This window comes from Oratosquilla oratoria, chromosome 32 (assembly GCF_046742065.1).
Source record: "Oratosquilla oratoria isolate Oo_2021 chromosome 32, ASM4674206v1, whole genome shotgun sequence".
NCBI classification, from domain to species: Eukaryota; Metazoa; Arthropoda; class Malacostraca; order Stomatopoda; family Squillidae; genus Oratosquilla; species Oratosquilla oratoria.
Genome location: NC_134808.1, coordinates 45,422,242 through 45,447,347, shown reverse-complemented (window position 1 = coordinate 45,447,347; position 25,106 = coordinate 45,422,242). Strand labels below are relative to the sequence as shown.

General features: G+C 40.7%; 1 protein-coding gene across 1 annotated transcript in view; it reads left to right on the top strand.

Annotated features, from left to right (window-relative positions):
* Positions 1–2,976: 2,976 nt before the first annotated feature.
* LOC143017455 (uncharacterized) overlaps positions 2,977–25,106 on the top strand; it is a 27,082-nt gene continuing 4,952 nt past the window's right edge. Inside the window, exons 1-6 of the mRNA XM_076172214.1 lie at positions 2,977–3,378; positions 3,687–3,873; positions 4,010–4,605; positions 5,102–5,239; positions 5,323–5,530; positions 5,651–5,789. Coding sequence (XP_076028329.1) covers positions 3,124–3,378; positions 3,687–3,873; positions 4,010–4,605; positions 5,102–5,239; positions 5,323–5,530; positions 5,651–5,789 — 1,523 coding nt within the window. The 5' untranslated portion in view covers positions 2,977–3,123. The remainder of the gene's footprint in view (positions 3,379–3,686; positions 3,874–4,009; positions 4,606–5,101; positions 5,240–5,322; positions 5,531–5,650; positions 5,790–25,106) is intronic.

Sequence of the window (25,106 nt, the reverse complement as noted above, 5' to 3'; positions counted from 1 at the left end):
TGGGTGGAGCAGAGGAGTGGAGGGAAGGTAGCGAGGAAAAATGATTGGGTTGTGAATCAAATTGAAACAGGAAACATTAGGAAATTGGTTATAAGAAAACTTCTTTCCGAATACTCGGTGTTTTAAGATTAGTAAATGTGTTAATTGACCATAATTGAATGTAAGACATTGTTAGTGAATTATCAATAAAATATTGAGAAAATATATATATATGTGAGTAGTATATTTATGAGAAATGATACATCATGGTTTAGGATCACGCGTTAGACTTGTAAACGACACTTAATACCTTTCCGGATAAGAGTTCAGAGTTCATGAAACTGAAAAGTAGTTAATGGCAAGGCATTATCTCTCGCGGAAACAAAATAATAAACGAGGAAATTAAATTGACGCAGAAATTCAAACCTACTTCGTTATATTTTAAGATCATGCCGTTGGGATTTAAATCCACTTTGAAAAATATACTAAATAAACTTAATTGTCTCAGGAGATGGTTGAAACAAAGAAGGCGAGAGTGGCAACTGATCTTGAAAAACGTGATGGGTCAGCAAAATGCAGACTGTGGTGACTCAGCTCTGCTTAGCCCTCGATACCTCCATTCCTACATATAGAGACATCCCTCCACGCATAAATGCTTAGGAGTAGGTTATCATTTAGGCATAAATATTTACCAGTAATCCTTAAACACACATTGCAAGAAACATGCAACAGTTAACAGGAAATAAATCTGCAGAATACTTATAAAACTCAACGAAGATCAACAATTCATTTCTATTGATGAAAGTTATTGTAGTGGGAGTGACCAAAGGAATGCATTTAGGTATAGACCTCATTATGTCAGCTGCAAATTAAGGGAGAGAGACGTGCAAAACTAGGTGCCAGAGGTGTAACTATCTAAGTACAAAATAATACAAAGAACTACAGGATTCGGGATCTGAAAGGGGATGTGCTACAGATAGGATTAAGGGAAATAAAATAACAGACTTAACTGAGCTGGTACAAACTTATTATGAGAATGAATGACGATGGATATCCGACAAGATAAGAAAGTGAAAGGGGCGTGTGGATCGCGAATTCCAACTGATTCAATGAAAACATGTTAATACTATATATCATAGACACAATATATGTGCCTCTAGGAATATTCAACATACATTCTGTTAATTCCAAAAATGGGTAAATGATAAATAAACAAATTCATTGGTTTAATGAATGTGCTTCAAGACGAACAGTCGGTTGATACGACAAACATCCCAGAAAATGAACCATTCAAGATTAAAAGTCTCATATCATATTTTTTATTCATCATCTACGATTTTGCGTTTTCGGGTTCTCAAAATTCAAAATTTATTTAGTTTAAAGTAACACGTTGCATACATTGCACAAAGAAAACGAAATATATGACATATATGTCAAGGTTGTAGCTTCCCCGTCACCGGCCTGGCCCAAATTTCCCAGCCACTCACCATTCTAATTCATAAAACATAGACGTTTATCATATTTGTTTTACTCAAGTATACTCAAATCGCAACAATTTCGCCCTGGAATATCTAGATTTCTTAATTACTTAGAATGTATTGAGATAGGTAAATCTATAGCCCACCCTGCTAGTCACATCAGAATTTTTATCAATGAGAAGAAATGTGTAAAGTATGCTCATAACCGCCTTTTGAATACAATGCAAATGAAACATATATATATATATATATATATAAAAACGCCAAATATCAGGTATATAATTAACTATGATATAGAAATATGTTAGGTGCTATTTTGAACAAACTTAGAAAAAATAACGCGGTAAGCCAGAGAATTTGGTTAGTGTTAGAAACTTAGAAAATATAGCGCCACCCACATAACGAAATTCTTTGGGAGGTGAAATGAACGAAATAAACGAAAAAAGAAAATAACCACCATTTATGAAAGAATGAATTTCTCCCGCCTGGTTATCTAAAGTGAGCAGCTTCAATTAAGTCCCATGCCAACTGTCTTACATAACGTCACATACATACGTTCCTGATACGCAATGTCTCCCACAGACATCCCGCATCCACCACGTACAGTATAAAAACCCATCTATCGAGCCTTCGTAGCTGATTCATACATGTTCCCTACACTCACAGCTTGCGTATCAAGACTATCAGGTTTTCATAATGCCTACAGTGTTAGTAGGATGTTGAAGGTTGTGTGTTGGGACCAGCTTCAGTCTCACATACCACACCCACATCGGGTTTCCTGCCGATTTTCTTCTCCGTCTACGTTCAGCCTCCTTTCCCTTCACAATTCCTCCCACCTCCTTCCCCGTTCGATTCATTTCCTCTAGTCACGCTGAATAGTGACTGAAAATTGTCTGTTCCTTTTCTGTTTTTTTCTTTTCGTTTAGTACTGGAAATTAATATGCATCATACAACTTGCACATATATAAATGAATATAAACATATGTTTACTTTAATATGGTTGTGTTTAATTTACGAACTTCTTTTCAATCCATTTCGTTATTTTGTCCTAGTAAAAACCGTAATAAGATGTTCATCAATGCAATGGTTTTCGTTAATTGTGAATATTTGAATGAATATATAATTACAGGGAATAGCGATGGGTGAGTTGAGTCATTGTCCTTGAAATGTGGATGGAGCCTCCGATCTTTGTATTATTTATAATCATAATAATAATGTATTCACTGTGATCCTCCTAACTAATATTATGAATGAAATTGTATATTTTTATGAATAAACGGGATAAAAACGATGCAACAAAATTGGGCGTATATGTTTGAATTTCCCGCCGAAGAATCTGCTTCATCGTGTAAAAAGTTATTTTAGTTTAAAGTAATAAATACATATGGTTTTAAGGTTATAATATTCTAAGAAAAATTCGTTTTTTAATTTGTTGGGATAATTTTGTCTAAAGTTATTTATTCCGAAAAGTTATTTCATTTGAAATACCGTTGGCGTGGGTAGTAGGTGAATTTGCCACCAGGGTACCGCCTTGAGCGCGGGAAAGCATGCGTCGAATAGTGAGCAAGCAACCGTCGTCTATCATTATTGCATGTGCTTTCGAGGAAGTTGCACGCAACTTGGCATTATAGTGCTCATAACATAACTCTAAAGTTCTGCTGGTGCAATGAAACGTGGTTTAGAAGAAGGAAGTGCAAGCGATGTTGAGAAAAAGCGAAAAAGAAGTGCCACGTTGCGGGTAGCGGGGGGCGGCCATGACCGTTATGAACAAAGGCGAGGCGCGGCGTGGTTCAGCCCCAGTCGCCAGCACCGCCCGCCACTGCTTCACGCACCGCGACACGCAGAGCGCCTCGCCCCACTCGTCTCCACACAAGACCCCCTTTTAGCTTCAAATATGGTCTCTTCTATGGAACAAGCAATGGTAAGTGGAATTTATCAATATTTAGTGTGTGGGTGAACGTATTCCCAAATAAATAGGATTAATTTAGTTGGCGCCTGGTAGGCGGCGCGAATATTCGAAATGTGACCCCTGAGATGGCGTCCCCTAGCCACGCCACCCATACTCTGGCCCACCTCAGGCAAATTACGCAATACGGTCACTTTTAGGCGCATTACATGTTGGAAATAACATTATTTTTGTAGTGTTAGGAATATTTTAGTATTTTATTATATCTTGGCAACAAGCTACCCCCTTAGGGGACAACGACGCTGATGTATTTTCTTATCTAGGATGCGTACGATGTTGACCGAATGGAAGAGTTGGTTCGTACGAAAATGCTCTTGCCAACGAGGAATGAAGCTTGGAATGAAGATTGTGAGGCTATGGCTGCCTTCATTTGCATGGCTTTCTTGAAGTCTGACGTCCCCAGCGTTGGAAGGAGAGTACAAGCCCTGACGGAGCTATATCTCCGGAAGTGTAGGTATTTGAACAATGTTGATGAGCTGATGCAATTTCCTGTTGTTCGTATTTCGTAAAAAGTTTTCAGAATTGGTCCATTCATTTCGTGTGTTCAATGCTTAAGTGTAAGGCACGTTTTTTTGTATTTTTTCAGGGCACGACACCGCAGCAAGCCTGTTGGAGGTTGTGGAATGTGGAGGTTCTGTTAGGCCCCAGAGCTTTTTATGTTTTAGCATGTTTTATTTTGTAATTCAGTGTGTAGATATAGATGTTAGTGTGGTTGGGGGGTTTAGTGGAGTCAGTGGGGCAGGACCAAAGTGGCTTGAAAGATGCATAGGATCATCAAAGAATACTTATTCTTCATTAAATAAGTTGTTAGTGTCTTCAATCCTGTATAGAAAACAAGAGTTTGAGGTGTTGAGTAGTGTTCCATTTGAGAAGTCTTATACAGGTCATCTTGTAGCTTTCCTAAAAGCTTCGGCTTTATACAAGCTTGGGCGGCATCAGGGAAGTTTGCAAGTGTTAAGGGCGATGATAGGTTCTTATTGTTGTAAATCACTCCAGTATTGGACTAACTGGCTTGCAGGGCTTAATTTAATGAAGTTAGGGAATTTAGGGTCGGCACTTCAGAAGTTACAAGACACAGTGGATGAAGAAGGGCATTATTTGGCTCTGTACAACATAGCCCAATTGTTCCACCGCATGGAGGAATGGGATGCGGAGTTGGAGACGCTGTCGCTGCTACAGTTGGTAAGTGTGTACTTTGCCGCTGCTTCCATTTATGCGCAGTCTGGTGGATGAGTGTATCTCTAGTACATGTGGTTTATGTTCATGACTAGAGATTTCACACTCATCCATCATGCTGAGCGTGTTACGCCAATTGTTGTGCATACTTCATTAATATAAATGTTGCGAGTGACCCAGGTAGGAACTACTACTGTGGTAGGGTCGTGAATCCTCCCATCACAGTGATAGTACCTTACTGGGCTGCTTCTGCAAAGCATCAAGAATCCAATAATAAGGTAAGGTTTTCTCATGATGTACCTTTTTCTCAATAAATTCTTCAAAAGTGAATCTGCTTTTTCTAACCTTTACATCAGCATGTGCTCCCATTGAAAAGTAGTTTGCCCTATGGATAGTGGACACAAGTGGTGGGACTTGATGCTTTAGCAAAGCATTTCTTAAAAAAAAAAAAAAAGTAATATGACTAGAATGTAATGTTGGGTCCTGATGCCTGTTCTTGCAGGCTGCAGCGAAGTATGAGAAGCCGCATCAGTCAGTACTCAGTCTGCAAGAGGGTTTTCTTCGGTACCATCATCCCGAGGTTCCATGTGTGGATAATAGAGCGACTTACCACCTAGCTTGCCGATGCCTGCAGCAGCAGGTGTGCTTAAAGAGTAGAAATGAAATTGGTGAACATAGTAATTCTTAAAGTAGTGACTGATAATTTGGAACTCAATTTCTCAGATGTACAAAGAAGCGGCTGTGAACTTTGAAAAAGTTCTGGAGAAACTGCAAGGGAATAATGATGGGGATGAAAGGAGTTTACTCTTGCCAGGAGATAGTCTTCCTAAGTTACCTCCAAGAGTGACCATAGCTACTATGGCAGCAATGGCATTCATGCTAGCGGAGAAATTCGATGAAGTAGGGGATGTAGTCGCAGTATTGGTGACAGGTAAGGTTAGGTGATCAAGAAATAGTTTGCATATTTTTTGTGGGAAATCAGTTTTGACAAGCTTGGAAATTGAGATGGGTTATTACAGATGTGAAGTACATTAGTTTTTTCTTAACATAGATGTCAACGAAAGTGAGTTTAGCAACTTGACTGGTCCCATGAAGACTGCTTTTGTCATGACTGTGCTACTAAGACTGATTAAAATAACGGTGGATGTGAGGAATGGAAAGGTAAAGGCTGCCAATATGGAAGCAACCAGGTAGGTTTTTCCCAGTTAAGAAGGTATTTTGCTATTCTTACATTCTGGTTTGGTGTAATATTGCTGGAGACCTGCATCTCTGATAGCAGGTAGGTTACATGGAATGTGAATTCAGGATGCTGGGCCAGTTTGTAGGCAATGCAGTGGAGTTTTGTAGAGTTTGAGCAAGATAAAAATTCACATGACAAATTTAAAGCTGGTTTACCATATTCACTTTGCATGCTAAAGGTTGGGAGGTTAGGCTATGTAGTCTGAGTTTCAAGTTAGTGGTAAATTATAGGTAGAGTAGGTACTTTGAACTTGCTAGTCAAGTTGTAAACCTAAACTTGGGAGAATTGGTAGTTTTTGCCTCTACATAAGAATGAATGCAAATTGGTACATGGTATTATGGAGACTGCTCAAGTGAAAGCTTGTTAAACTTGTTTTAGTTTGTGGTTTTGTTTGGTGACCAACCTCGCCTCCGTGATGTCCATTATTTATTTTTATTATTTTTTCCCTCCTAGGCTTGTGCATGTGAGGCACAATTGTATTTTAATTGGGCTCGTCATGCAATCGTACCCAGTGTACAAAAAGCTGTGGTGCACGAATTTAGCATTGCAAGATTGGTAATAGAAATGTTAAATCATGCCCATAAGTCTTTAGTCCATGCAACAGTTACTCTGACCTTTGATGCAATTTGCCAACCTGTTGCATTCCACATGAGAATTGTGAATAAAATTCTTTGTCAAATCTGTGGTAGGTGAATTTTCTAAGTAAATTCATGCCTTGGTTCATTAGTATTATAGGTTGTGGCATTTGTTTGTGAAGCTTACTTGGCTGTATAGCTGCCAAATGGTGGCCATGGTAAGTAGTTTTTGGACATGTGGAATTCTCCATCTTAATTTAGAAAGTTTTCAAATTATACGGACAAAGAATTAGTGACAAGTGTTACCTTGACTATTTGGTAGCTACCAGTGTTCAAAATCCTTAAAGGAAGGACTGGAAATAACTAGTAACCTTACAGCCACAAAACCTGCCTTGGCTCCCTAATTAAGTTCTCCGGAAAACCTAAAATCATTGAATTGTTAGGCAAGAATTGCTTGACGTCCATCTGTGCCATGAACATGTACACAATTGACTCTTCCTTTGACTGGACTTTGTGTAGCAACAGCATCTCTTACAGACTATGGATTCTTCCCCCTTTGCCCCAATATTTTGCTGTGATGAGCTTAAGCATTAACAACTCTCCCTTGTCCTAAGGGAAAAAAAAATTAAGTGGCTTGGAAATGCCACTCCAACTTCTGCAACCCACTGATCCTCTGGGTTTCTGCATTGTTTTAAATCTATCATTTTGTTTTGTACAACTTCATGTTAGCATCAAGGTGACTCTTCAGCATTAATACCCAAAGATGCCTCCATCCTCGCTATGTCTCGTATCCCTTGAAAATACCACATTCTAAAAGAATGCCCTGCCTTACCTGCATAACCCCTTGCAGTAAACTACTGTCTAGTTTGCCTGAAACTTTTGGTCTACACCTTTTTAGGTATATTTATAAACTACAATATCTACAGAATATTTAACCAAACAACAAATACTTGAATAAAGAATAATATCCCATACACCCACTTCCCAGTCAAACCAACACAAGGGATCTTGGTGGTTGCATAGTATCTAAGAAATGTGGTAGTAAACTGTCAGCAACAAGGTCTTGTGAAATGCTAATCTTGATTGCATGGGTCTTTACTTGGAATAGATGGTTCACATGGCCATCTTGAAGATTGATACCTTCTCAACACAGCAGTACCTTGGTTACACCATAAAACTAGAGTTCCTTATGTACTCAACCTTGCAACATCCTCTTTCAGTAAGACAGGACTCCTGAACAATGTACATAATATAAACTTTCTACTTGCTATACTAACACCATGGAGGCATGTTATTATTCATGATAGATGCACTGGTGAATTTGTAACATCTACCTGTCGACCTTGATGGTTGGTGTCTGTAATAGGTTAGTGGAGGGATTGTTAGATGATTTAATTTTGGTCCTTGGACTGCCTACACATGATTGGAGTGTGGCTATTGATCAGTCGGTTACCCAATTCTACCTTGAATACTTGTAGTTTACAGAATCCAATCACTACCGCTGGTTTATCCCTTAAATTGTTCATGTTTTGGGTGGTTGTGGAGGACAGTGTATTGTTAGGGGCTCTGTTAATGTGGTGGCAAGTCAACAAATGACCCTGGCAAATAATGTATAGATATTTTAATGTTCAGGTGACTTGTTTATGTTGTCTCCTGAGTTGTTCCACTTGGGTTATTTTGTAGGGTGTGGTGGTTTAGGAGTGGATAGACATGTGTAGGGGGTGGGGGATAAAGTCAAATGCTGATGGTGTTTTTGTGTATGAAAAGTTTTCTATGCAATCCTGGGAGGGGGAGAGGGATAAAGTGGTGTTGTGCAGAACTATCATTCTTGTTACTCTAGATTAGTGGTCGGCAACCCTTGTAGTTAGAAGAGCCATTTGATAAAATCTGAGCTACAATAAAAAAAAAATCAGATTAGAAGAGTTTTCTAGAAATCGTATTACCTGATCGCTGTCTTTCCTTGTATGATCTATCTGCCAGACTGGAAACTGGCGTGGTTGCTGCCTGTTGTGATTCACCATGGTCTTGGATCACGTGTTGGACTCGTGATTGACAGTTATTTCCTTGGCCACGAGAGTTGGAGTAATGACTTGTGGTGCAGTGATGCTGAAGTTATTTCAGCCCTGGGCAGGATTTGAACCTGGACCTCTATAGTGGCAGCTGAGACCACTACCAACTGCACCATCAAGTCGTGTATTCATTTGATCATGCTTATCTTTCACTGGAGTCCATACCACTGATGCATGTCCTAGTCTTGGAAGCCTTCAATGAGTTTTTATATCTATTCATCCATGTAGTGAAACCCACTTTAATATTGTGCAGTCTGCTGATATGTCTCAGCTGATAGGTTGTCTTTTATCAACATTCAAATCTTTCTACATATGTAAATCTCAATTTTTGCTTTAGTAATGGGTTCATGCAAAGGGAATATGGTTAGTGGGAAAAGTCTACATATGTTTTGTTGGCCATAATTCTTGCTCATTGAGGTATGTTTGGATGTTTTGGCCGCTGGTTTAGTTTATGCAATTCTCATCTTTATCAGCACCAGGTTGCCGAGCTCTTGGTTTGGGGTTGTGTGAATACATGTTTTTTTTTGGGACTTTTACCTTGGTATAGATTTATTAGTGTGGGGGAGGTCCTGCATTCTCATCTTTTCAGGAGATCTAATTTCCTTGTCATTTCACATTTTATCCTCTAAGATAAAAGCTACGTGCTGATAACCTTATGTTCACTCCATGCTACCATCAAAACTGCTCTCTACAGAAAATTGATGAACCCAAAGAAACCAGTATGTGTGGATGGTGTATCAACAACCCGTTCATTTTATTTAAAAAAAAATGTATAAAGGAACACCTTGTTGAATAAAGAGAATTTAGGCTTTCTGTGAACAATTTGGGATTTTAAGTGCAGCGCCCTTGCTGTGGATGTACTGCCTTGCTTCTGATCCAGGCAGTGATGATCCTCCTCGAGGAACTAAGGTGAGAGAGAAACAGTGGCGATTGGTAAGAGTGGGTTTGTGCCTTTGAGTTGGCTATCTCCCTTATAAGGGGGAAGCCCTAGTCATATAGATAAGTTTCCTGTGAGAAATTAACTTAGTATAGAAGATTCATACTGCTGCACTGTACCCAGAATATAAACTGACAGAGTAGACAGGAAGGCACTGGGAGTTATTGCAGATATATGGGGTTGGAAAGCTACTAAGGGCAGTACAGTGAGACCTCTCATTAAAAGTTAATTAACCGTTTTTGTGGTGTTTTGGGTGGCATGGTGATTACACACACCAAACAACAGCAGCAGAAACACCATAAACATGGCTAATTAACATCCATTAATGAGAGGTCTCGCTGTAGTTTTGTACACGAGCGGTAGAGCCTGTTAAAATTGGAAATGGAGAGAACAAGTGGTTTGAGGTAAAGGTGAGGTTGTCATGTCGCTATGGCTGTTCAATGTACATGTATTGAATGGTATGGAAGGTAAGTGAAGGGGTAAAGAGCAGGGGACTGAAGATTGTTAAAAAAACATGTGGAAGATGAGCTAGTTATCTGCATACAGCACTGCTAGTGGCAGGGTCAGATGGGGGGGAAATTAAGGCAGGTAATGACAAAGTTTGGGAAGTTATACAACTAGAGAAAGCTTTAAAGTAAATGTAGGTGAAGTGTACAAAGTGGGGAGGATGGCAGTGAGCTGGAAGTAAGTTTTATGAGAGACTGGAGGATAGTATTAGGTATTTGAGGTTACATGAGGCAGGAAATGAATTTAGGGGTAGAGGTAAATTGTAGATTGAGAGAAGCTAGTGAACGTCATGGGTGATCAAGAAAGTGTCATGACAAATAGGCATCTGGGAATAGATGCAAAGAAGATTAAATGAAGGGATGATTGTGCTAATGACACTATGGGGCATGACTTGGGGATTGATAGAGGCAGAAAAGTTTAAATGTTAGATATGCAATGTCTGAAGTGATGGGGGTTACATGGTAGATAGAAATGAGTGGGGTTGGAAAATGAGATGGCAGATAGGGCTGATGAAAGAGTGGGAATGTTTTGGACACATGGAAAGAAAGAGTAGTAAAAGAGGTGTGTATGGAGTGAACATTAGGGGATGGATGAGGTGAAAGTTGCTTTGAGCAAGAGCAGAACAACTGTTGAACAAGGAAGATAGGGTAAGTGGAGAATGTTTATGTATGGACTATACTTTGTTGCAGCCTAAAGGGATTTCTCCTAGTCTATTTTTCCACATGAGAAAGGAGGGTTGCTGATTAGTGAAGTGGCTTTGCCATTGATGAATTGTGGTTTGCTATGTTGTTTCTGATATGAATGACCTTTCATCCACAAGGAGTTAAGATCAGAGGGTAACAACAGTGGTGGATGAGAGTGGATGCATTCCTTTGACTTGGCTACCTCCCATATAAGAGGGAAGAAGCCCTTAGTGTATAGGTAGACTAATACTATGATTTACCTTGTAAGATGGGTGAGTGTGTGGCTTGACTATGTGGGGGGAAAAGAAAAGAAAAATCACACCAGTTGTACTCTTGTTGGATGGCTCTTCAAACTGGAGGTTTTTAATGCTACCAGTGGTAATACAAAATAACCTTAAGTATGGGGGCATGTATTAATCTCTAAAGCGGCCCATACACGATCAATTATGTTGTGCAATTTCATTGTCAATACTCTGAATTGACAATTAAATTGGCCTTGTATGGGCGATATATCGCCCATCTTAATGTGCATGGATGTAGGTAAGCATGTAGTGGAGTGGAAGGAGGTTTCTTCAAGGTTAATGTGGATGAAGGTGAAACTTGGAAGGGATATGTGGGTTTTTGTAAGTCCATATGGGACTGGTAGAAGTGTGTAGAGGAAAGGGAGGCTTTTTTGATAGATTTAAATGAGTGTGTAGAGGGTTTAGAGAGAAATATCAATGTAGTGGTATTGGAAGATCTCAATTCTAGGGTAGGAGATGGACCAATAGATAAGTGGTTGGGAAGTGTGGAGTGCGGGAAAATGTTGTAGTGGAGAGGTGATGGTGGGAATGTGTCCAGAGAGTTGATGATAGCAAAGACATCGTTTAGGAAGAAAGTCAAGTGTTTGAGTACACATGAGAGAGGGTGGTGGATGGAAGAGTGGTAGATAGGGCTTTAATGGACTATATAGTGGTAACCAGGAGAAGAATGGGAAGAGTCTTGGATGTTCATGTTCTAAGGGGAGAGAGTGGGAGAATATCATAATTTTTTGGTGGAAGGTAAGTTGAGAATGGAGGATAGATGGAGAAAGAGGAAAAGGATACAAGGTAGGGAGGTACTTAAGAGTAAACTGGTTAAATGAGAGAATGAGTAAAGCTGTGAGAGGAGTGGGAAGGAGTGAAGGATAGAGTAGAACAAGGAGTGGAGGAGGAATGGGGATGTTTCAAGGAGGGTGCAAAGATGATGTGTGGAACAAGGAGGAAATAGAAGGAAGTGTAGTGAGTGGTGGGATAATGAAGCAAAGAAGGTTGTAGAAGAGAAGATATGAGCATTCACAGATTGGTTACAAAATAGGATGAGAGGTACAAAGAGAAGACGAGTAAAGAATAAGAAAGAAGGCAAAGAATACGGATGTGAAATGGGATAAGGGTTTGACACAAAGTTTTGAAAGTAATAAAAAGATGTTTTGGAAGGAAATTAAGAGGAAGAGGAGGCGACAGGTACAGGGATGGTGGACTGGCTGGTGAAGTTTAATGTTTCTCTAAAAGAGGGTGTAGTTCTGGAGGAGTGCCTGTATAGTTCCACTTTACAAGAGAAACGTGTGAGTGAAGTAGTTTCAGAGGGATCAGTTTGAAAGGCATATGGAAGGGTTTTGATTTATAGGATTAGGAGAGGAACAGAGTAATTGGTGAGGAACAGTGTGGGTTTAGGACAGGTAGGGGTTGCATGGATCAAATTTTTGTGGTAAGGCAGATATGTGAGAAAGCTTTAGGAAAAGGTAAGGATGTTTTTTGGACCTTTATGGATTTGGAAAAGGCTTATGACAGGGTAGACAGGAAGGCACTGTGGGAGGTATTGGAGATATGTGGGATAGGAGGAAAGGTGTTAAGAGCAGTAGAGTTTATGAGAACACTAGAGATTGTTAGAATTATAAATGGAGAGAGTGAATGGTCTGAGGTGTAGGTGGGACTTTGCCAGGGGTATGTTATGTTGGCTGTTTAATTTATATATGGATGGGATGGTGCAAGAGGTAATTGCAAGTGTAATTGGCGGAGGATTGGAAATAGTTAAAGAAAATGGAGAAAAATGTAGCAGGATCAGAGGGTTTAAGGAAGCTATTGATGGAGATTAGGAAGGTGTGTGAAAGAAGGAAGTTGAAGATAAATGTGGGTAAGGTGATGAGATGTACAAGGGGAGAGGATGGCAGCAGACTGGAAGTATTAAGGGGAGAGACTGGAGGAAGTGGATAGCTTTAAATACTTGGGTGCGAGTGTGGTGGGAAATTGAGAAAATATTTTGGGGGATTAAAAAATGTAATGAGAAATAGACACTTGGGAATGGATGATAAGAGGAGATTGTATGGATTTATTGTGCCAATAGCACTGGATGGGGGCAGAAACATGGAACATAAAAGAGGAAGAGTTTAAATATGTTTGAGATGAAATACTTAAGTATGGGAGGGGTTACTAGGCTGGATAGAGTGAGAAATGAGAGTGGGGGTGGAAAGGGAGTTTTGAGATAGGGTTCATGAAAGAGTATCGAGATGGTTTGGACACATGGAAGGAATGAGTGAAGAAAGATTAGTAAAGAGGTGTGGAAGGAGTGAACATGAGGGGGCAGCCAAGGATGAAATGGATGGATGTGGTAAAAGGGGCATTGGGAAAGAGTGGATTGTCTGTTGAGGAAGAGAAAAGACAAGAAAGGGATGGGTGGAAGAGTATTTGAGTGATATTTTGACACAGTCCAAAGGGATTTGTCCCTGTCTTCTCTTTTTCTGCATGAGAGGACAGAGAGGGGTCGCCGATTAAGTGTAATCGCCTTGCTGTGTCTTGCTACATTGCTTCTGAATGAGGGGAGTGGGCAGGATGGAGGGATGACCCATCATCCAGGAGGAGACAAGAAGAGGGAGGGAGGGTTGGTGAATGGGAGTGGAGTAGGAGTGGATTTATGTCATTAACTTTGGCTACCTCCATTGTAAAAGGGAAAAAAGCCATTGGTATATGTATTTAATTCTTGAGTCTTAAAAAGTGACAAAAACAGGACGTAGGCATTCGTCTCTGTAACCCCAAAGGGGACATTACTAAAAAAGCAAAGGGTCTGGGAGTTTTCCAACCTGGACCTTAGGGTTTGGGTCTTTTAATGTGCATGGATGTGGTACAGATGAGAGTAAAATGGAAAAGATAGGCAGTATGTTTGTAAGAAAGATGGTATGTTGGCATTGAGTGAAACTAAATTGAAAGGGAGGGATGAGTTTGAGTTTGGGAGGGTGTCAGGAGTGAAGAGAGGAGGGAGAGAAGGGGTGTCTATTCTAGTAAGTGAAGAGATAGGTAAGTGTTGAAGAAGAAAGTTAAGCATAAGTACACATGGGAGAGGGTGGTGGATAGGGCTTTAATGGATTATATAGTGGTACTAGGTGAAGAGTTTTGGATGTACATGTTCTTAGGGGAGAGAATGGGAGAATATGAGATCAGTTTTTGGTGGAAGGTAAGTTGAGAGTGGAGGACAGATGGAGAAAAGATGATTGGGAGTGAATGAAGGATAGAGTAGAACTAGGAGGAATATGGATGTTTCAAGGAGGGAGTCACAAGGTGTGCAAAGATGGTGTGTGGAACAAGGAGGAAATAGAAGGAAGTGGTGGTGGGATGATGAAGCAAAGAAGGTTATAGACAAGAAGAAACAAGCATTCACAGATTGGTTAAAAAATAGGATGAGTACAAAGAAAAAAGAAGTAAAGCATAAAGGAGTCAAAGGAGAGCAGATATGAAATGGTAAGAGTGACAATTTTGAAAGTAATAAAAAGCTGTTTTTGAGAGGAAGAGGGGAATCAACTAGAGAAGAAAAGGTCAAAGGTGCAGATGGAGAGATTATAATGGAAGAGATAGCAGTAAAAGGAAGATAAGCAGAATATATTAGTTGTTAAATGTGAAGGAGGATAGGGAGAGAAAGGTAGTTGCAGTGGGAAGCACTAAGAATATGTCAGTGATGAATGAGGAAAATGGAAGAGAAGTAAAAAAAGGTGAAAGCAGTTATTAAAATGATGAGACCAGGTAAGGCACCTGGGTTAGATGGGTGTCATGAACATCTAAAAGGGAGGTACAATGATGGACTGGCTGGTGAGGTTTGTGTAAAAGAAGTGTGCATGTACAGTACACTTCCACTTAACAAGGAAAAGGGGACAAGTGTGAGTGTAGTAGTTTCAGAGGGATCAGTTCGTTGAGTAAAGCTGTAGAGACTTCTGTGAGGGTTTTGATCGATAGGATTAGGAGAGGAACAGTGGGTTTAGGACAGGTAGGTGTTGTGTGAATCAGATTTTTGTGGTAAGGCAGATATGTGAGAAAACATAAGGGAAAGGTAAGGATGTTTTTTGGGCCTTCATGGATTTGGAAAAGGCTTATGATAGGGTAGACAGGAAGGCACTGGGAGGTATTGCAGATATATGGGATAGGAGGAAAGCTGTTAAGAGCAGTCAAGAATTTTTGTGAGAATAGTAGAGCCTGTGTTAGAATTGGAATTGGGGAGTGAGTGGTTTGAGGTAAAGGTGATGCCTCACCAGGGATGTCATATCACCATGGCTGTTCAATTTATACCTGGATGTGGTGGTATGAGAGGTAAATGAATGGGTTGTGGATTGGAGATGGTTAAAGAAAATGGGAGATAAGCCAGTTGTCTGCTGATGACACTGCTTGTAGCCGGATCAGAGGGATTAAGGAAGTTAGTGATAGAATTTGGGAAGGTGTGCAAAAGAAGGAAGTTGAAGGTAAATGTGGGTAAAAGTAAGGTGATGGGATGAACAAGGGAAGAGGGTGGCAGCAAACTGGAGGTGATTTTTAAGGGAGAGACTGGAGGAAGTGGATACCTTTAAATTCTTGGGGGCAAGTGTGGATGGGAAAGGGAGGAGTGGAAGTGGAATGCAGATTGAGAGAAACAAGTAAATGCTTTGGTGGATTAAAATTCGTAATGAGAAATAACATTTGGGAATGGATGCTAAGAGGAGATTGTATGTGTGTGTATATATATTGACGTGGGAAAACTTAGATTGATGGCAGAGGTACTCTCTTACATTTCGGCTGAATGCCTTTCTCAGATAGAATGACATATATCCATACATCTTCGCCTTGTACACATATCCCCCGGGGATTCTGTCGCGGGGGATTTTGCCTCGTTGGATGTCGTGTGGGATTGTCACGGACAGCCGACCCCACGACCGTACTTGTCCATCTCGTTTTCTTTGTTAGTTTTGTTTCCGCTACTATGACCTTCGCGGGTGTTGTGGGTAGGTTGACAAATCCTTCCCTATGATTCGCAGTGTCTTAAGAACATAAGAATGAAGGAGACTGCAAGAGACCATAAGGCCTACACTAGGCAGCTCTGATGATGTGTGCTGCTTCTGGTGTTTTTCTTATTTTCCAATCATTTATTTTATGCAAAAGAGTTTCGATGGACTTGGCTTTCTTTGAAAGGGAACTAAGTTGTATTTGTAATTTTCTACACTGGCTAAGCCAAGTCCATCGAAACTCGCTTGCAGATAGCCGGTTTTAAGGTAGCGCACAGGTCAGGTAGAAAAAATAAGAGACTTGATGAAGCCCAGAATAGAAAATAAGAGGAGCGAAAACAGCGAAGTATACAAGATTCCATGTAAGGGATGCCCACAAGTTTACATTGGCGTCATCACGTGGCATAACCAAGCGTATGACAGAAATGACATCAAAGATTATAGAACTCGCAACTCGTTGGTCGTACATTTAGGTAAATATGGGCACCTTCCGGACTGGCATAACACGGAAATAAATAAGGGATTTCGTAGGAAAACAAGAAAAACAGTAGAAATAGCGCATATCAGCATAGAAGACACTACCAATACGTCAACCTAGCCAGAACAACCGGGAAGGTAAACAAAACGAACAGAAAACGAGACGGACAAGGAAGGGTCACGATGTGGGCTGTCCAAGACAACTAGCGAGACATAACCCCTTCAAGACATCCAACGAGCTAAAATCTCCCGTGACAATCAGCAAGACATAACCCCCGGAGCATATGTATATAAGGCGAAGATGTATGGATGGATGTTATTCTCTCTTAGGAACTCATACAGCCGAAACGTAAGAGTGTGTGCTATAATTCGGAGTTTTCCTACATCAGATACACACTTCACCTTAATGAATTCGGGACAAAGGTTGACAGTAAGGTCTGGTCCGGTGGCTTTTGAATTTTGTGTGTGTATGTATACAGTCAGAACTCTGCCAACACGATTGTTTGGTTCCGTAGCCCGTCGTGCTGGACGAAATTCGTGTTGGGCGAATAACGTCTTATGGTGTGGGTGGTGGATTAGGTTTTTTTTTTTTTTTTTGTGAATCAAATGAAGCTGAATATAGAAATGCACCTATTATCTTTATTAACACAAAGGAAGTACAGTTATACAAATATACAAAAGACAAAAATAAAACACTCAAAGAAAATATCACTAGTATTGGCTATGGATCATATGGGTCACTTTCCTGTCTGTCCCCAGTGGTATTAGAGCTGGCTGGAGATGTTTTGAAGAATACATTGATGTGCTTTTGGCAAGTAGATGATTCCATGCCCCTTAAAGTTAACTTGTAGGGCATAAGGCCTTCATCCACAATTCTCTTGAAGTTGATGCTCCTCTCCAGAATGGGGTCTTGATCGATGAAGAGGGTTGTCAGTTTTTCCGCTTCTTTCAGCAAGGTCCTGAGTTGTTTCTGAGTAAAAACAAACCTTGTGTCTGTGTCGCCATCGTCGTCGTCATCGTCATCATAATCACCTGGTTTGACATCCTTCTGCAGCTGGATCAGGTCTTGCGGTGAAGGTTCTGTATCATGAGAGTCGATAAGGTTTGCCACGTCCTCCTCAGTCATGTCAGCAAAACCCTCACCCCCGATAGTGTGTGTCAGGTATATAATGTCCCTGACTTGCTCACTGACTGTCGGTAAACCACTGAAATTGTTGACACACTCTGGCCATAATGCATACCAACAGCTATTTAAGGTGCTTGGGTTCACTTCATCCCATGCGTGTTTGATGACACTAAGAGCATGTCGGATGTTGTATTGCTTCCAGAAGTCCATGAGAGTAATGTTACTGTCTGCTTCCATCTTCTTGAAGGCTTCTCTGTACACAGCCCTGTGGTAGTTGTACTTGAAGGTTTTGATCACTCCCAATTCCATTGGCTGCAGTAATGAAAGAGAAGTCCTTTGGGGAAGGTAGGACACACAGACATCTGGATGGTCCAGGTTATGTGCCTGTGAAGTGAGTCCACCAGCATTGTCCAGCAGCAGAACAGCTTTGAAAGCCAGATTTTTCTTTGCCAAGTAGAGCTTCACTTCCGGCACAAAATCTTGGTGGAACCACTCCTCAAACACTTCGGCTGTCACCCGTGCCTCTTTGCTCGATTTCCATGAGACTGGAAGAAAACGCTTGTTGAGCCCCCTCAGTGCACGGGGGTTGGCAGCGTGATACACAAGGAGCGGTTTCGTTTTGAAGTCTCCCGCAGCGTTCCCCACAAACACCAGTGTGACACGGTCCTTGAGAGCCTTAAATCCTGGCAACTTCTTGGCCTCCTTGTCGATGAAAGTCCTGTCGCCCATTTTCTTGTAAAACAGGCCGGTTTCGTAGGCGTTAAACACTTGTTCGGCACTGTAATTCCCGTCAGCAATCAGTGACTGGAAGGTGGGGAGGTAGGCCTGGGACCATTCAGCATCAGCTGACCCGGTCTCAACTGCGCGAGTTACGTTATTCAGGTTGAACCGCTGCTGGAACCTATAGAACCACCCAGGGCTGGCGTGAAAGACACCAGAGGCAGAAGTCGTGGGCTCCTGCATTGCTAGTTGCTCGTACACGCTCTTCGCCTTCTCTCTGATGGCAACGCTGTCCACGTTGATCTGCCGCTGGTCAACTTGCTCAGTGATCCACCTGTTATGCGTAAATATACTAAATACAACGAGCTTACAAATTTAACTAGGTTGATATTCCAGCTATGTGACCTACATGCTGTGGAGCACATATTCCCCGCCTCGTACCTCATACGCTTCCCACATACCTCATATACTAAACACAAGACTGCTTTGATAATATTCTTAAAACATTTATACTCGTACATGTTTCATTTAATACTGTATTCATTAACTCCCCACATACCTATATTAAACACAAGATTGTTTTGAAAATATTCTTAACTAACAAAACATTTATACTCGTACATATTTAATTAAATACTGTATTCATTAATTTCCCACATACCTTCTATACTAAACACAAGATTGTTTTGAAAATATTCTTAACCAACACAAAATAGTTATACTCGTACATATTTTATTTCATTAAATACTTTTTTTTTTCATTAACTCACGTGTTCAGTATTTTCTCCATCTTCTCCAGCAGTGGGTCGCGACGGCTCACAGAAGCCACCTTGCTGGAAACGTCAGCCGACTCTCGCACACTCTGCCTGATCTTGTCGCGTGTTTTGTATATAGTGCGAACAGAGGCCTCGTGCAACCCAAACCTCTTGCCTGTCGCTGTCCATCCTAGGCCACTGTCTACACTGTCAATCACATCCATCTTCTCTGCTAGGGTCAGCACTTTCCTCCTCTTTTTATCACTTGACCTTGGAGTAGCTGGGGCAACTCGGTCGGGGTCCATGGCGAGCACGAGAGTAGCACGTCCGAACACGACGACAACACGAAAGCGAGTGAACGAGAGCGTGAGAGACGACGGCGGACTGGGCGAATCCGCCGTGTTGGGTGGGGGAGGTGGTGCCCACCCAACTGGCGCACAACACGACCCGGCGGGCTATTCAAATCGTGTTATCACGAATCAAGGTCGTGTTCGGCGAATTATGCGATATTTTACCTATTCGTGTAAACATGAATTTTGTAACGGTGAAATGTTGGGCGAGGTCTGATAGTACACACACACATATATATATATGTGTGTATATATGCAAATACATGTAGAGTGTAAGTTTAACTTTACATTTAAGTGGCAAAGTTTGGTATTGTTTGCTTTAATGTGCCAGACAACTCTCTGGCCTCCTAATACAAGGTAACCTCCGTCCAAACCTCGGGTGGTTGCCAGAATCATTAGAATGTACATATTTACAGGATTGCCAAAACATGGTATAAGTAGGCTGTTGCCATATTCGCATATAGAATATTTGAAAGGTTGGTCGCGTCGGCTGGGCAACGCGACGAGGTGCGCCGGGTTAGTTCGCCGATTCTGTTGTAGCGAAGGCCGTGAGGTGTAGAAGTTCCAAGCAGGTGTCTCGTCGACACCCTGCCGTTTCTTTGTTCAAGTAGAGGGCTTCAGGTGGCTTGACCCGAGATGCGTTGAGCCTATTGTTCGCTAGGGGCGTCGACTGCAAATGTTGGTTACTTGGGTCACTTGGACAGTCCCTGGAGAGTTGGTTCAAGACGTCCGAGTTCACTCTGGTAGCATATGCGTGCGTGCGCGCGTGTGTACGCTAGGCATCGAAGGGAAATGACAGACACGCTGAATATGGAAGATAACATATACATATGTGTGTGTTTATATAATGTATATATGTATATGTATGTATATACACACTAATACACACATGCATGCATATCTATATATGTGTATAAATGCACACACACATATATGTATGTGTATATATACTGTATATGTATATATAATATATATACACACACATATACCTCCATATAAGAGAGGTAGCCAAAGTCAGAGGCATAAGTCCACTCCCACCCATTTCATCCCCACAAACTCCACTCCCATTCACCACCCCTTCCTTCCTCTTGGCTCCTGGATGATGGGTCATCCCTACATCTCGCCCACTGCCCTGGGTCAGAAGCAATGTAGCAAGACACAGCACATCCACATCTGTCCTCTTATGCAGAAAAAGAGAAGACTGGGAGAAATCCCTTTGGGGTGCATCAAAATATTCACACATACTCCCTAACATTCCCCAATGCACCTTTTACCCCATCCATCCATCTCATCCTTGGTTGCCACCATGTGTTCATTCTATCCACCTCTGCCTTCCACACTTCTTTTACTAATCTTTCCTCACTCATTCTTTCCATGTGTCCAAACCATCCCAATAATCTTTCATCAACCCTATCTCCCAACTCTCTTTCCACCACTGCTCTCCTCCTCACCTCCTCATTTCTCACTCTATCTAGCCTAGTAACCCTTACCATACTTCTTAGGCATTTCATCTCAAACACATAAATTCTTCCTTTCTTATGTTCTATGTTTCTGCCTCAGTGTTGTTGGCACAATCACTCCTTCATACAATCTCCTCTTAGCATCCATTCCCATATGTCCATTTTTCATTACATATTTTAATCACTTCAACTTCCTTCTTTCACATGCCTTCCCAAGCTGTCACTAACTTCCTTAATCCCTCCTCTGATCCTGCTACAAGCGCAGTGTCATCAGCAAACAACAAATGGATTATCTCACATCTTTCTCCATTTTCTTTAACAATCTCCAATTGTTGGCCCATTACCCTAGCACCCCCCCCATCCATGTATAAATTGAACAGCCATGGCAACACGACACATCCCTGGCACCCTCTCCATTTCTAATTCTAACACAGGCTCTGTTACTCTCATAAAACTCTTGACTGCTCTTAACAGTTTTCCTTGTATACCATATATCTGCAAAACCTCCCACAGTGCCTTCCTGTCTACCTTGTCATAAGCCTTTTCCAAATCCATAGAGGCCCAAAAAACATCCTTACCTTTTCCTAAAGCTTTCCCACATATCCACCTTACCACAAAAATCTGATCCACACAACCCCTATCTGTCCTAAACCCACTGTTCCTCACCAGTTACTCCCTCTGTTCTCCTAATCCTCTCAATCAAAACCCTCCCATAAGCCTTCCCAACTACATTTAACAAGCTGATCCCTCTGGAACTACTACACTCACACTTGTCCCCTTTTTCCTTGTAAAGCAGAATTATATAGGCACTCCTCCAGCACTCTACCCTCTTTTAGGCAACATTAAACCTCACCAGCCAGTCCACCATCAAAGTACCTCCTTTTTGTAGACACTCCACAAAACTCCGCATGACACTCACCTAACCCAATTGTCTTACCTGCTCTCGTAATTTTAATAACTGCTTTCACTTCATCTTTTCTTATTTCCCCTCCATTTTCCTCATTCATCACTGTCATTTTATATTATATTTGTATACATATAATGTGTATATAATAGATGTATATGCTGCTTTACCTTTCCTCTCTTGAGGCAACTTCATGCGCTTCTGTTTCATTGCTATTCAGTCCACTCCAAGCTGGTCGGAGTATATATACAAACATACATATATGCATATGGACATATATATATATATATATAACAGTAGATAATAATAATAATAAATGTATAAATGTGATGTCTGAGGAAATCCTTTTCTCAGCAATTGGTTTGTTAAAATGCCTTTGTTACCAAAGGAGACTCGAAACAACTGTCATCAATTTGGAGGTTTTAATATTTACTAATGGTTTCAGTACACCTTGCTCAGTTCTTTTTTAGTCAATTTTACACCTTTTTTGTTGGTGATGATAATGGGTGTGATATTTGTTGATGATGTCATGGAGTATTAGTTAATTGTGTACTCATACTTTATATCTAACATACATGAAAGTTGACAGTAACTTCATCTTCATAATGCAACACATTTGATTCCTATACTTAAAGTATATATAACTACTAGCAACTCATGAACTCATTCACAGGGGTGCGACTACCGTTTTTACTGGAACTATCACATACTGTAATTTAGGTTATTCATTATACTTTGCTCACTACATATCATGTGAACTCATTCACAGGGGTGCGACTATCATTTTTACTGGAACTATCACATACTGTAATTTAGGTTATTCATTATACTTTGCTCACTACATATCATGTGTATTCCATACATATAGCTATCTTTTATAATTATAATATCAAAAAGAGTGATACATAATTTGGGAATCCCAGACCTATGTACCTACCAAATATTCTCTCACTGAGGGGTGATCACTTGTTCAAGTGCTCTGCCCTGTATTGACTGTAGCTCCCCACATTGCCTGTTCATGAATTTCCAGCCATGACTTTACATAAAAAATGTAATACGAGTGTCACTGCTGTTTCCCTTCTCAAAGCCTATGGTGTATTGATAGTACCAGCCAAGAAGAAATAATGAACTATGTACACAATCATGGGGGGTTTTTAACATACAGGATATGTGGTATAAATCAGGCTTTAATCTCCCATGTATGTTTTGGCTTGTAGTGAGCAGTGCTGCTGGGTGCAGGGTAATTTGAGCACTATCAGGGTAACAGTAGAAATGTGAAAAAAGGCAGAATTTTAGGGCAATTTTGCCACTGTAAATCCCACAGAAACTTAGCCATTTACTATAGAGGAGGGAGGAATTCTGCACTGGGGTTCTTTAAAGTTCATCAAGAACTAGCAAAGGTGAAAATTAGACCCGGCAAATTTTCCTCCCTTAGAAGATATGAACTTGAGTGGTCAGGTAGCTGAATCACTCCACACATGCCACTCTACTGAGAAATGGAATCTTTTAAACTTCAGGCTAAGATGTCTTGATTTTTATATTGAGAAAGCATTGCAGCTTCTACACAGATTTGATGTTACTGGTTCATTGTTTGAATCTCTGAAAACATTGGATCCTCAGTGTATTTTGACGAAAACCATTCCTTCCATCGCCCTATTAGCATTTAAGTTTCCAAATCTTTTCCCTAATAATGACATCCCTGACACAGAGTGGCATGTGCTGTGGAACACAAAAATGACTGCTCAGAGCAACGCTAGAGTTGCGAAATTTCGATGGACATAAGGAGTATGAAGAAAGATGATGGCATACTATTTCCATTGGAGGGAAACTTCATGATTGTTATTATTATAATATATATATTTTTTATTCCCTCTCTTTTCAAATAAGTCTTTCGAAAACAAATATTGAAATTCCCTGAACAAAGAAATGTTAATTCTATGATTCATGCTCAGGGACCATTTGAAAATTAAACCTCCAGCAATTCCGAAATTACGTCACATGTGAATATGACAACGGACCACATATACTAACCCCAGACCTGACCAGTAGTAATCTAACATGTGAGAACATGTAGGAGAGAGGCCAAACACAGAGTATGGGATCCAATACATTTAACGTTTCGCCCTGCTGGGTGAAACGTTAAATATATTGGATCCCATACTCTGCGTTTGGCCTCTCTCCTACAGTGGTGTTGCAGTCGTTGCTGCTTTTACTCATCATGTGTGAACATGAGTGGGTAGACATAAGAGTACATGTGGGTACTACACTTTACACTATTTAATTATTGTACACATTATGGTAATATTTCTTGCATATATACAGTATATATATATATATGTATGATAATAATAAATAATTAACAAATAGAAGAAATGGATGAGGATGAACTGGGTGGGAGTGGAATTATGCCGTTTGCCTTTGGCTGCTTCCCCTGCAAGGGGAAAAAAGCCCTTGGTATATGTATGTATTAACAAAGATGGTAATTTTAAAGTAATGTTAGGGTAAAATAGGCAAATTGAGCTGGCAACACTGATAGTGAGCATATTGGAAATGGAGGGAAGTGGTGACTAGTCAAAATTTGTATAGTCGATCTTTACGGCCTGGGCTTATACTCGCATTGTCTTCCCATCTTCACTGCGAGCCTTGAGAAGTGATGTAAGCATTTCTAAGGCTGTGCTTTAAACATTTAGCCCAATGATCGGCCAAAGGATGAATTCTATACAGTGATGACCCAATAGCTTGGGCCATTAAATGTTATGACACGCCCAGACAGAGGTGCTCTTAAGATCTTTGTTGGGTCTCTGAAGTTAACACTATGTATTAGACCCAATGATACATTTGTGAAAAATGCTTACATAGACACAACCTATTGAAAATATCCTTGATACATATGGCTGTGATTAAAGGGCAGTGGGCAGGAGACAGAGATCATCCTTCTTATATAAGAAGCTAAGATGAAGGGAAACAAGGGTAATGGAATGCATGCATGCCTTTGACTTTGCTACCTCCCTTATAAAGGGGGAGAAGCCCTTGGTATATAGATACAGCATACGACTGTATTTGGCGAGAGGCCTGGGAGTCCTTGTGATACTATCACTGTTGACATGTGTAGTAACATTTATCTTCACAGAACAGACACCTTCTACAGATCACAAGGTCCATGGTTCTCTAGTTGTGCACTTTTAAAGTTGCAATGTAGTGTGTGCAGAACTCTTGCCCACTGTATACATACAAATCTTGATTTCATATATTCAATACATCATCCCTTGTATTAGATAATATTGGGTAGTGTTACTAGTGGAGTTCCCCAGGGCTTGGTCTTGGGTCCCTTATTGTTACATGGCTCTTCATTATGTATATAGATGACTTGGACAGTGGGGTTATGTGATGTAAGTTTGTTTCACTTGTACCAACACATCCATATTCCTTCTCACAAACATACTGCCTATC